Source organism: Hemitrygon akajei, unplaced genomic scaffold, assembly GCF_048418815.1.
Source record: "Hemitrygon akajei unplaced genomic scaffold, sHemAka1.3 Scf000078, whole genome shotgun sequence".
In the NCBI taxonomy this organism is placed as follows: domain Eukaryota; kingdom Metazoa; phylum Chordata; class Chondrichthyes; order Myliobatiformes; family Dasyatidae; genus Hemitrygon; species Hemitrygon akajei.
The window spans coordinates 2,485,968-2,499,681 of record NW_027331964.1 but is presented as its reverse complement, the minus strand read 5'-3'; the positions used below and the strand labels follow the sequence as shown (position 1 = coordinate 2,499,681).

General features: G+C 52.3%; 1 protein-coding gene across 1 annotated transcript in view; it reads left to right on the top strand.

The window, feature by feature from the left end:
• Positions 1 to 13,439, top strand: part of LOC140722501 (NACHT, LRR and PYD domains-containing protein 12-like) — a 129,790-nt gene extending 116,351 nt beyond the window's left edge. Inside the window, exons 5-8 of the mRNA XM_073037223.1 lie at positions 3,699 to 3,785; positions 6,350 to 6,520; positions 9,408 to 9,578; positions 13,415 to 13,439. Coding sequence (XP_072893324.1) covers positions 3,699 to 3,785; positions 6,350 to 6,520; positions 9,408 to 9,578; positions 13,415 to 13,439 — 454 coding nt within the window. The remainder of the gene's footprint in view (positions 1 to 3,698; positions 3,786 to 6,349; positions 6,521 to 9,407; positions 9,579 to 13,414) is intronic.
• Positions 13,440 to 13,714: the final 275 nt, after the last annotated feature.

The window sequence follows — 13,714 nt, the reverse complement described above, 5'->3', positions numbered from 1 at the left end:
CATCCCCCTTCGTCCTGTGGGATCTCTCTCCCCCATCCCCCTTCCTCCTGTGGGATCTCTCTCCCCCATCACCCTTCGTCCTGTGGGATCTCTCTCCCCCTTCCGCCTTCCTCCTGTGGGATCCCTATCCCCCATCCCCCTTCCTCCTGTCGGATCTCTCTCCCCCATTCCCCTTCCTCTTGTGGGATCTCTCTTCCACATCCCCCTTCCAATTGTGGGATCTCTCTTCCACGTCCCCCTTCCTCTTTTTGGAACTCTCTCCCCCGTCCCCCTTCCTCTTGTGGGTTCTCTCTCCCCCATGCCCCTTCCTCCTGTGGGATCTCTCTTTCCCATCCCCCTTCCTCCTGTGGGATCTCTCTCCCCCATCCACCTTCCTCTTGTGGGATCTCTCTCCCCCATCCCCCTTCCTCTTGTGGGTTCTCTCTCCCCCTTCCCCCTTACTCCTGTGGGATCTCACTCCCCCATTCCCCTTCCCCCTGAGGCAGCTCTCTCCCCCATCTCCCTTCGTTCTGTGGGATCTCTCTCCCCCATCCCCCTTCCTCCTGTGGGAGCTCTCTCCCCCATCCCCCTTCGTCCTGTGGGATCTCTCTCCCCCATCCCCCTTCCCCCTGAGGCAGCTCTCTCCCCCATCTCCCTTCGTTCTGTGGGAGCTCTCTCCCCCATCCCCCTTCCTCCTGTGGGAGCTCTCTCCCCCATCCCCCTTCGTTCTGTGGGATCTCTCTCTCCCCCATCCCCCTTCGTCCTGTGGGATCTCTCTCCCCCATACCCCTTTCTCCTGAGGCAGCTCTCTCCCACATACCCCTTCGTTCTGTGGGATCACTCTCCCCCATCCCCCTTCCTCTTGTGGGATCTCACTCCCCCATCCCCCTTCCTCCTGAGGCAGCTCTCTCCCCCATCCCTCTTCCTCCTGTGGGATCTCACTCCCGCATCCCCCTTCCTCCTGAGGCAGCTCTCTCCCCCATCCCACTTCCTCCTGTGGGATCTCACTCCCCCATACCCCTTCCTCCTGTGGGAGCACTCTCCCCCATCCCCCTTCGTCCTGTGGGATCTCTCTCCCCCATCCCCATTCCTCCTGTGGGAGCTCTCTCCCCCTTCCGCCTTCCTCCTGTGGGATACCTCTCCCCCATTCCCCTTCCTCTTGTGGGATCTCTCTTCCACATTCCCCTTCCTATTGCGGGATCTCTCTTCCACATCCCCCTTCCTCTTTTTGGAACTCTCTCTCCCTCATCCCCCTTCCTCCTGTGGGATCTCTCTCCCCCATCCCCCTTCCTCCTGTCGGATCTCTCTCCCCCATCCCCCTTCCTCCTGTGGGATCTCTCTGATTCATCCCCCTTCCTCCTGTGGGATCTCTCTCCCCCATCCCCCTTCCTCCTGTGGGATCTCTCTGCCTCATCCCCCTTCCTCCTGTGGGATCTCTCTCCCCCATCCCCCTTCCTCCTGCGGGATCTCTCTCCCCCATCCCCCTTCCTCCTGTGGGATCTCACTCCCCCATCCCCCTTCCTCCTGTGGGAGCTCTCTCCCCCATCCCCCTTCCTCCTGTGGGAGCTCTCTCCCCCATCCCCCTTCGTCCTATGGTTTCTCACTCCCCCATCCCCCTTCCTCCTGAGGCAGCTCTCTCCCCCATCCCCCTTCCTCCTGTGGGATCTCACTCCCCCATCCCCCTTCCTCCTGTGGGATCTCTCTCCCCCATCCCCCTTCGTCCTGTGGGATCTCTCTCCCCCATCCCCCTTCCTCCTGTGGGATCTCTCTCCCCCATCCCCCTTCCTCCTGTGGGATCTCTCTCCCCCATCCCCCTTCGTCCTGTGGGATCTCTCTCCCCCTTCCGCCTTCCTCCTGTGGGATCCCTATCCCCCATCCCCCTTCCTCCTGTCGGATCTCTCTCCCCCATTCCCCTTCCTCTTGTGGGATCTCTCTTCCACATCCCCCTTCCAATTGTGGGATCTCTCTTCCACGTCCCCCTTCCTCTTTTTGGAACTCTCTCCCCCGTCCCCCTTCCTCTTGTGGGTTCTCTCTCCCCCATGCCCCTTCCTCCTGTGGGATCTCTCTTTCCCATCCCCCTTCCTCCTGTGGGATCTCTCTTCCCCATCCCCCTTCCTCTTGTGGGTTCTCTCTCCCCCATCCCCCTTCCTCTTGTGGGTTCTCTCTCCCCCTTCCCCCTTACTCCTGTGGGATCTCACTCCCCCATTCCCCTTCCCCCTGAGGCAGCTCTCTCCCCCATCTCCCTTCGTTCTGTGGGATCTCTCTCCCCCATCCCCCTTCCTCCTGTGGGAGCTCTCTCCCCCATCCCCCTTCGTTCTTTGGGATCTCTCTCCCCCATCCCCCTTCGTCCTGTGGGATCTCTCTCCCCCATACCCCTTTCTCCTGAGGCAGCTCTCTCCCCCATACCCCTTCGTTCTGTGGGATCACTCTCCCCCATCCCCCTTCCTCTTGTGGGATCTCACTCCCCCATCCCCCTTCCTCCTGAGGCAGCTCTCTCCCCCATCCCTCTTCCTCCTGTAGGATCTCACTCCCCCATCCCCCTTCCTCCTGAGGCAGCTCTCTCCCCCATCCCACTTCCTCCTGTGGGATCTCACTCCCCCATCCCCCTTCCTCCTGTGGGAGCACTCTCCCCCATCCCCCTTCGTCCTGTGGGATCTCTCTCCCCCATCCCCATTCCTCCTGTGGGAGCTCTCTCCCCCTTCCGCCTTCCTCCTGTGGGATACCTCTCCCCCATCCCCCTTCCTCCTGTGGGATCTCTCTGCCTCATCCCCCTTCCTCCTGTGGGATCTCTCTCCCCCATCCCCCTTCCTCCTGCGGGATCTCTCTCCCCCATCCCCCTTCCTCCTGTGGGATCTCTCTGCCTCATCCCCCTTCCTCCTGTGGGATCTCTCTGCCTCATCCCCCTTCCTCCTGTGGGATCTCTCTCCCCCATCCCCCTTCCTCCTGTGGGATCTCACTCCCCCAACCCCCTTCCTCCTGAGGCAGCTCTCTCCCCCATCCCCCTTCCTCCTGTTGGATCTCTCTGCCCCATCCCCCTTCCTCCTGTGGGATCTCTCTTCAACATCCCCCTTCCTCTTGTGGGATCTCTCTTCCCCATCCCCCTTTCTCCTGTGTGATCTCTCTCCCCCATCCCCCTTCCTCCTGTGGGATCTCTCTCCCCCATCCCCCTTCCTCCTGTGGGATCTCCCTCCCCGATCCCCCTTCCTCCTGTGGGATCTTTCTCCCCCATCACCCTTCCTCTTGTGGGATCTCTCTTCCACATCCCCTTTTCTCCTGTGGGATCTCTCTCCCCCATCCCCCATCCTCGTGGGATCTCTCATCCACATCCCCCTTCCTTCTGTGTCTTTCCATCCTTTACCTTAGGTAATGTCTCTTCCTCCATCTCCATTCGACATTTCCCGATTCTCAAATCTTCCTCACTGTTTGACTTTCTCCCCTTCACCCCCGTCCTTTCCGACTGTCTCACGTCAGGAACACTTTTCTAACCATCAGGGAATGAGAGAGAATATGTGGAGTTTACAGGGTCACACCGCAGACAAAATTACTGACATTCGGTGAATTCATTGGAGCTGGGCAGTGAGGGACATTGACAGTGATGGGAACTACGATCAGTGAATTAATAAAGGGTTTAATGTTTGCTGAAATATCCGAGTGAGAGAAATTGCCTCAGACCCACGGTTTTAATCACTATGTTCATCAATTTGTCTGTTTGTGTTTAGACTCGGGGGGAATGACCTGGGAGATTCAGGAGTGAAACTGGTGTCTGCGGCTCTGAGGAACCCGGAGTGTAAAATACAGAGACTGGGGTAAGTACCAGACTGTGGGAGATTGTGTTTACAGTCACTGGGTGTCTGACACTGAACATTAATGTGATCAGTAATTGTGTTACTGATATATACTGGGGATTTGTACCGTCTCCTGTCTCTCTGTGTCCTTCACCCTCACTCTCTCTCATCTCCAGGCTGAGGAAAGTCGGTCTCACAGATTCTGGTGCCGAGGATCTCGTCTCCGCTCTCAGTACAAACCCATCACTGACGGGGCTGGACCTGATATCAAACTTGCTGACAGACTAGCCTTATAATCTTCCAGATTCATATCATTACCCAGTTTTTGAACCTTTTGGAAACTCTGCTTTTCTTCTTCACTAGATTTACAATGGCCTTTGTGCACCACGGATCTTGTACCCCACCATCCTTTCCATGTCTCATTGGAACATATCTACTCAGAACCCCACGCAAATATCCCCTGAACATTTTCTACATTTCTTTGGTCCGTTTCCCTGAGGACATCAATTTCCAATTTATGCATACAAGTTCCAGCCTGATAGGCTCATAGTTCTCCTTACTCCAATTAGAGGTTTCCCTAACTTGCCTGTTCCTATCCCTCTCCAGTGCTATGGTAAAAGAGATAGAGTTGTGATCACTATCTCCCAAATGCTCTCCCACTGAGAGACCTGACACCTGGCCAGGTTCATTTCCCAATACCGGATCAAGTGCAGCCTCTCCTCTTGTAGGCTTATCTACATATTGTGTCAGGAAACCTTCCTGAACACACCTAACAAACTCCACCCCGTCAAAACCCTTCACTCTAGGGAGATGCCAATCAATATTTGGGAAATTAAAATCTCCCACTTCAACAACCCTGTTATTGTTACTCCTTTCCAGAATCTGTCTCCCTATCTGCTCCTCGATGTCCCTGTTACTGATGGGTGGTCTATACAAAACACCCAGTCGAGTTATTGACCCCTTCCTGTTCCTAACCTCCACCCACAGAGACTGTAGACAATCCCTCCATGACGTCCTCCTTTTCTGCAGCCGTGACACTATCTCTGATCAACAGTGCCACGCCCCCACCTTTGTGGCCTCCCTCCCTGTCCTTTCTGAAACATCTAAAGCCGGGCACTCGAAATAAACATTCCCGTCCCTGCACCATCCGAGTCTCTGTAATGGCCACCACATCATATCTCCAAGTACTGATCCACGCTCTAAGCTCATCCGCTTTGTTCACAACACTCCTTGCATTAAAATAGACACACCTCAAACCATCGGTCTGAGAGCGTCCCTTCTCTATCACCTGCCTATCCTCCCTCTCGCGCTGTCTCCAAATTTTCTCTATTTGTGAGCCAACCTCCCTTTCCGCCATCACTTCATTTCAGTTCCCACCCCCTCCCAGCAATTCTAGTTTAAATTCTCCCCGATAGCCTTAGCAAACCAGGATATCGGTTTCCCTGGCGTTCAAGTGCAACCCGTCCTTTTTGTGCAGGTCACACCTGCTCCAAAGGAGGTCCCAGAGATCCAGAAATCTGAATCCCTGCCTCCTGCTCCAATCCCTCAGCCACGCATTCATCCTCCACCTCATTCTATTCCTGTACTCACTGTCGCGTGGCACAGGCAGTAATCCCGAGATTACTACCTTTGCCGGTCCTGCTTCTCAACTTCCTTCCTAACTCCCTGTACTCTGTTTTCAGGACCTCTTCCCTTTTCCTACCTATGTCACTGGTACCAATATGTACCACGACCTCTGGCTGTTCTCCCTCCCACTGCAGGATATCTTGGACGTGTTCTGAAACATCCCGGACCCTGGCACCTGGGAGGCAAACTACCATCCGCGTTTCTTTCCTGCGTCCACAGAATCATCTCTCTGGCCCTCAAACGACAGAGTCACCTATCACTACTGTCTTCCTCTTCCTTTCCCTGCCCTTCTGAGCCACAGGGCCACTGTTGCCTCCACCAGGTAGGCTGTCCCCACCCCTGTCCAGCAGTACTTGAACAGGGGTACTTATCGTCAAGGGGAATAGCCACAGGGGTACTCTCTCGTACCTTCCTCTTCTCCTTCCTTCTCCTGACTGTGACCCACTTCTTCAGTCTCCCGTGGCCCCGGTGTGACCACCTGCCTGTAACTCCTCTCTATCACCTCCTCGCTCTCCCTGACCAGACGAAGGTCATCGAGCTGCATCTCCAGTTCCCTAACTCGGTCCCTAAGGAGCTGCAGCTCGACACACCGGGTGCAGATGTTGCCGTCCAGGAGGCTGGGAGTCTCCAGGATCTCCCACATCTGACACCGAGCACAGAAAACCAGCCTCACACACATACTCTCTGTCTGTATTGTAAACAGATAACCTACCTCGCCTCGACCCTTTATCGCCGAAGCCCCGTTGAGCCAAAGCCTTCCTACTCTGTCTCCCGCTCCTCTGACGCTCGCTCTGTAAATCTGTCTTCCTTTTAAACTCTTCTCGCTCTTCTCACTGGCCGACTTGCGCAGTCGTGCTGAAGAAAAAACAGATCAGTAATTGTGTTACTGATAAACACTGGGGATTTGTACCATCTCCTGTCTCTCTGTGTCCTTCACCCTCACTCTCTCTCATCTCCAGGCTGGAGAATGTCGGTCTCACAGATTCTGGTGTCGAGGATCTCGCCTCCGCTCTCAGTACAAACCCATCACTGACGGAGCTGGACCTGAGTCGTAATAAACTGGGAAATTCAGGAGTGAAACTGGTGTCTGCGGCTCTGAGGAATCCGGAGTGTAAAATACAGAAACTGCAGTAAGTACCAGACTGTGGGAGATTGTGTTTACAGTCACTGGGTGTCTGACACTGAACATTAATGTGATCAGTAATTGTGTTACTGATAAACACTGGGGATTTGTACCGTCTCCTGTATCTCTGTGCTCTTCACCCTCACTCTCTCTCATCTCCAGGCTGACGCTGGTCGGTCTCACAGATTCTGGTGCCGAGGATCTCGCCTCCGCTCTCAGTACAAACCCATCACTGACGGAGCTGAACCTGATATCAAACTCGCTGACAGACTAGCCTTATAATCTTCCAGATTCATATCATTACCTAATATTTGAACCTTTTGGAAGCTCTTCTTTTCTTCTTCACTAGATTTACAACGGCCTTTGTGCACCACGGATCTTGTACCCCACCATCCTTTCCATGTCTCATTGGAACGTACCTACTCAGAACCCCACGCAAATATCCCTTGAACATTTTCTACATTTCTTTGGTCCGTTTCCCTGAGGACATCAATTTCCAATTTATGCTTACAAGTTCCAGCCTGATAGGCTCATAGTTCTCCTTACTCCAATTAGAGGTTTCCCTAACTTGCCTGTTCCTATCCCTCTCTAATGCTATGGTAAAAGAGATAGAATTGTGATCACTGTCTCCAAAATGCTCTCCCACTGAGAGACCTGACACCTGGCCAGGTTCATTTCCCAATACCGGATCAAGTACAGCCTCTCCTCTTGTAGGCTTATCTACGTATTGTGTCAGGAAACCTTCCTGAACACACCTAACAAACTCCACCCCATCAAAACCCTTCACTCTGCGGAGATGCCAATCAATATTTGGGAAATTAAAATCTCCCACTTCAGCGACCCTGTTATTGTTACTCCTTTCCAGAATCTGTCTCCCTATCTACTCCTCGATGTCCCTGCTACTGTTGGGAGGTCTATATAAAACACTCAGTAGAGTTATTGACCCCTTCCTGTTCCTAACCTCCACCCACAGAGACTGTAGACAACCCCTCTATGATGTTCTCCTTTTCTGCAGCCGTGACACTATCTCTGATCAACAATTCCATGCCCCCACCTCTGTGGCCTCCCTCCCTGTCCTTTCTGAAACATCTAAAGCCGGGCACTCGAAATAAACATTCCTGTCCCTGCACCATCCGAGTCTCTGTAATGGCCACCACATCATATCTCCAAGTACTGATCCACGCTCTAAGCTCATCCGCTTTGTTCACAACACTCCTTGCATTAAAATAGACACACCTCAAACCATCGGTCTGAGAGCGTCCCTTCTCTATCACCTGCCTATCCTCCCTCTCGCGCTGTCTCCAAATTTTCTCTATTTGTGAGCCAACCTCCCTTTCCGCCATCACTTCATTTCAGTTCCCACCCCCTCCCAGCAATTCTAGTTTAAATTCTCCCCGATCGCCTTAGCAAACCAGGATATCGGTTTCCCTGGCGTTCAAGTGCAACCCATCCTTTTTGTGCAGGTCACAGCTGCTCCAAAGGAGGTCCCAGTGATCCAGAAATCTGAATCCCTGCCTCCTGCTCCAATCCCTCAGCCACGCATTCATCCTCCACCTCATTCTATTCCTGTACTCACTGTCGCGTGGCACAGGCAGTAATCCCGAGATTACTACCTTTGCCGGTCCTGCTTCTCAACTTCCTCCCTAACTCCCTGTACTCTGTTTTCAGGACCTCTTCCCTTTTCCTACCTATGTCACTGGTACCAATATGTACCACAACCTCTGGCTGTTCTCCCTCCCACCGCAGGATAACTTGGACGTGTTCTGAAACATCCCGGACCCTGGCACCTGGGAGGCAAATGACCATCCGCGTTTCTGTCCTGCGTCCACAGAATCATCTGTCTGGCCCTCAAACGACAGAGTCACCTATCACTACTGTCTTCCTCTTCCTTTCCCTGCCCTTCCGAACCACAGGGCCACTGTTGCCTCCACCAGGTAGGCTGTCCCCACCCCTCTCCAGCAGTACTTGAACAGGGGTACTTATCGTCAAGGGGAATAGCCACAGGGGTGCTCTCTAGTACCTGCTTCTTGCCCTTCCCTCTCCTGACTGTGACCCACTTCTTCAGTCTCCCATGGCCCCGGTGTGACCACCTGCCTGTAACTCCTCTCTATCACCTCCTCGCTCTCCCTGACCAGACGAAGGTCATCGAGCTGCATCTCCAGTTCCCTAACTCGGTCCCTCAGGAGCTGCAGCTCGACACACCGGGTGCAGATGTTGCCGTCCAGGAGGCTGGGAGTCTCCAGGATCTCCCACATCTGACACCGAGCACAGAAAACCAGCCTCACACACATACTCTCTGTCTGTATTGTCAACAGATAACCTACCTCGCCTCGACCCTTTATCGCCGAAGCCCCGTTGAGCCAAAGCCTTCCTACTCCGTCTCCCGCTCCTCTGACGCTCGCTCTGTAAATCTGTCTTCCTTTTAAACTCTTCTCGCTCTTCTCACTGGCCGACTTGCGCAGTCGTGCTGAAGAAAAAAATCAGTAATTGTGTTACTGATAAACACTGGGGATTTGTACCGTCTCCTGTCTCTCTGTGTCCTTCACCCTCACTCTCTCTCATCTCCAGGCTGGACAGTGTCGGTCTCACAGATTCTGGTGCCGAGGATCTCGTCTCAGCTCTCAGTACAAACCCATCATTGACGGAGCTGGACCTGAGTCGTAATAAACTCGGGGATTCAGGAGTGAAACTGGTGTCTGCGGCTCTGAGGAACCCGGAGTGTAAAATACAGAAACTGTGGTAAGTACCAGACTGTGGGAGATTGTGTTTACAGTCACTGGGTGTCTGACACTGAACATTAATGTGATCAGTAATTGTGTTACTGATAAACACTGGGGATTTGTACCGTCTCCTGTCTCTCTGTGTCCTTCACCCTCACTCTCTCTCATCTCCAGGCTGGACAATGTCGGTCTCACAGATTCTGGTGCCGAGGATCTCGTCTCCGCTCTCAGGACAAACCCATCACTGACGGTGCTGGACCTGAGTCATAATAAACTGGGAGATTCAGGAGTGAAACTGGTGTCTGCGGCTCTGAGGAACCCGGAGTTTAAAATACAGAGACTGTGGTAAGTACCAGACTGTGGGAGATTGTGTTTACAGTCATTGGGTGTCTGACACTGAACATTAATGTGATCAGTAATGGTGTTACTGATAAACACTGGGGATTTGTACCGTCTCCTGTCTCTCTGTGTCCTTCACCCTCACTCTCTCTCATCTCCAGGCTGATGGGTGTCGGTCTCACAGATTCTGGTGCCGAGGATCTCGTCTCCGCTCTCAGTACAAACCCATCACTGACGGTGCTGGACCTGAGTCATAATAAACTGGGAGATTCAGGAGTGAAACTGGTGTCTGCGGCTCTGAGGAACCCGGAGTGTAAAATACAGAGTCTGTGGTAAGTACCAGACTGTGGGAGATTGTGTTTACAGTCATTGGGTGTCTGACACTGAACATTAATGTGATCAGTAATGGTGTTACTGATAAACACTGGGGATTTGTACCGTCTCCTGTCTCTCTGTGTCCTTCACCCTCACTCTCTCTCATCTCCAGGCTGATGGGTGTCGGTCTCACAGATTCTGGTGCCGAGGATCTCGTCTCCGCTCTCAGTACAAACCCATCACTGACGGTGCTGAACCTGAGTGATAATGAACTGGGAGATTCAGGAGTGAAACTGGTGACTGCGGCTCTGAGGAACCCGGAGTTTAAAATACAGAGACTGTGGTAAGTACCAGACTGTGGGAGATTGTGTTTACAGTCATTGGGTGTCTGACACTGAACATTAATGTGATCAGTAATGGTGTTACTGATAAACACTGGGGATTTGTACCGTCTCCTGTCTCTCTGTGTCCTTCACCCTCACTCTCTCTCATCTCCAGGCTGATGGGTGTCGGTCTCACAGATTCTGGTGCCGAGGATCTCGTCTCCGCTCTCAGTACAAAACCATCACTGACGGTGCTGGACCTGGGATACAACTCTCTGACAGACGGATCTGTCCCCGCTCTCCGCCGCCTCATACAGACCCTCCCGAGTCTGGTGTGGATCCAGTGAGTGTTTGTGTTAATGTTCAATGTGATAAAATATCAGCGGATCCGCGGGTTTTCTGGTGATATTTGTCTGTGAGTGTTGTTGAAACATTAACCCCGGTCCCCTGTTACTGACACTGTTGTGTAATCTGTTTATTTCATCTTTATTCTCCCATCTGTTTCAGGCTGTGGGACAATCGGTTCAGTCGGACCGGAGAGAAGGAACTGAGATCTCTGCAGGAACCCAGACCCGGACTGACAGTGATCGTGTGAACATCTGAATGTGTGAACATCCCCGCCCGCGGGATGGGGACATTTGGCCGACTCCCCGCCCTCCCCTTTAACTCCCGCCCTTACCTTTAACGGCCGCGCGCCGGGGCTGATTCCCAACGGTTTTAACGGAACCGGCTCGGGCCTCGCGCTGTGTGCGTCGCTCGCAGCGGTCCCGCGGTGACGTGTTTCCGCCTGCTGTCCGGCGTGGCAGCTTCCGCCGGAAGTGCGTGTTCGAGACTCCCCACGTGACACCCCGGGGAATTACCCGGACAGGAAGAGCCCGGGGGTCCGGGGCTCAGTCTGGGACACCGGTGTCCCGGGGTGGGGGGGGTGATCCCGGGAGAGAATCCTTTTGCCCCCTTTGCTGAGGATGGTGAATTCGGCAGCCTGGCCGATATAATGATGTTAAATGGACAAATCCCTCGGCAGTGACCCTGGATCTGCAGCGATCCCGGACACGGTCCTGAAGTGTGATTTTATAATCATCGGTTCCCCGATGCAGAGTGACGGTGAGAAACGGGACTGATTATTCAACCGGTCACTCCTTGTCGCCGGTCAGTTAATTGTGTGTGACTGTGAGCAGATTATTTATTCCCGCACGTTAGCAGCTCACACATTGTTTCATTTATATTTCTCATAAAAAATCAATAAACCGCTGTATCTTCCTGTCTTGTGTCGGACTCGAGTTTTATTTGAGGTTACTGTTGCCCTCCACACCCTGTGCACTGCAACAGTGGCTCGGAGCTCCTCACACTGACACAGTAGCGTCTCAGCTCCAGGCTGAGGGAGGTCGGACAAGCAGAGTCTAGGAGCCCAGGATCTCATCTCCACCAGATAGATAGATAGATAGATACTTTATTCATCCCCATGGGGAAATTCAACATTTTTTCCAATGTCCCATACACTTATTGTAGCAAAACTAATTACATAAAAATACTTAACAGTAAACATATGATATGCATCTAAAATCACCCTCTCAAAAAGCATTAATAAATAGCTTTTAAAAAGTTCTTAAGTAGTTTACTTAATACATTGAGTCCTAATCCCGGCACTTTAACATATCTTACTCCTGGCGGTTAAATTGTAAAGCCGAATGGCATTGAGGAGTATTGATCTCTTCATCCTGTCTGAGGAGCATTGCATCGATAGCAACCTGACGCTGAAACTGCTTCTCTGACTCTTGATGGTGCTATGTAGAGGATGTTCAGGGTTTTCCATAATTGACCGTAGCCTACTCAGCGCCCTTCGCTCAGCTACCGATGTTATACTCTCCAGTTCTGTGCCCACGACAGAGCCCGCCTTCCTTACCAGCTTATTAAGACGTGAGGCGTCCCTCTTCTTAATGCTGCCTCCCCAACACGCCACCACAAAGAAGAGGGCGCTCTCCACAACTGACCTATAGAACATCTTCAGCATCTCACTACAAACATTGAATGACGCCAACCTTCTAAGGAAGTACAGTCGACTCTGTGCCTTCCTGCACAAGGCATCTGTGTTGGTAGTCCAGTCTAGCTTCTTGTCTAACTGTACTCCCAGATACTTGTAGGTCTTAACCTGCTCCACACATTCTCCATTACTGATCACTGGATCCATATGAGGCCTAGATCTCCTAAAGTCCACCACCATCTCCTTGGTCTTGGTGATATTGAGACGCAGGTAGTTTGAGTTGCACCATATCACAAAGTCCTGTATCAGTTTCCTATACTCTTCCTCCTGTCCATTCCTGACACACCCCACGATGGCCGTGTCATCAGCGAACTTCTGCACATGGCAGGACTCCGAGTTATATTGGAAGTCTGATGTGTACAGGGTGAACAGGACCGGAGAGAGCACGGTCCCCTGCGGCGCTCCTGTGCTGCTGACCACCGTGTCAGACCTACAGTCTCCCAACCGCACATACTGAGGTCTATCTGTCAAGCAGTCCATGTTAATGGGTTTCACGGCCTAACATCAGACCTCCCCGCTCCGGATCTGCTTCAATACTCACCGAAAGGAAAATCTTGGTGTCGCCCCGCAGAGAATGATCCGTCCCCGGCTCCCCGCCCCGAGGGGCGAGGGTGAGGACCCCCTCCCGGTCCCGCTTCAACAAAGAACGAAAAACAACACCGCCCTTCCCGGACTGAGCATGCGCGATGTCGTCAGCGCGTCACCGGGTAAGTGGGCGGGGCCTCGGAACGAAGCTGCAGATCCATGGCTGCCCTGTGCTTTCAACCCCAGTGTTACCCCCCCCCCCCGCCATCCCCAACTCAATTTGACAGAATTAGAGAAAATTTATCAATTTTGATTCCTTTCAATGAGGCTGGTGACATGACTTCTATTATTCTTTATGTAAATAAGTGCCATTGCGCATCACCCCTGAATAGACTTGTTCCACCATCCACGTGTTCAGACTCTTCCATCTGAGTAGCTCACCCACCTCTTCCATTGTCAAACACATCACCCTGAAAGTCTTCTGTATACAAAGGAATCAATGTTCCACTCTACGAAACTAGTCCTTGGAATGTAACAGTTGGTCCAGATGTGATCTGATTCAAACAGATTATCATTTTGTTTGCTCAATCCTCTTAACCTCTGTTACTGAAATCTAACTTGCTTACTCTGTTTCATAGTTTTGACAAAGGACATGGACATTAACTCCAATTCTCCTTGCAACACGAAAAATGCTGGAGGAATTCAGTGGGTCAATTAACATCATAGAGGGAAACAGACAGTCGATGCTTCAGGTCGAGACCCTTCAGCCTTTAAATTTCTGCAGCACTAAGGATGCTTTACAGAATACCTTTCTAGGCAAAATTAATGTTTATCTGGATAGTCAGCTTACCCTGTGATTTCCTCATCTCCTTTGTAGCTAAAGCACGACTCCCACGCTGAATGCTGCTTACATCAGTGGTCACTTTGTTAACCTTCAG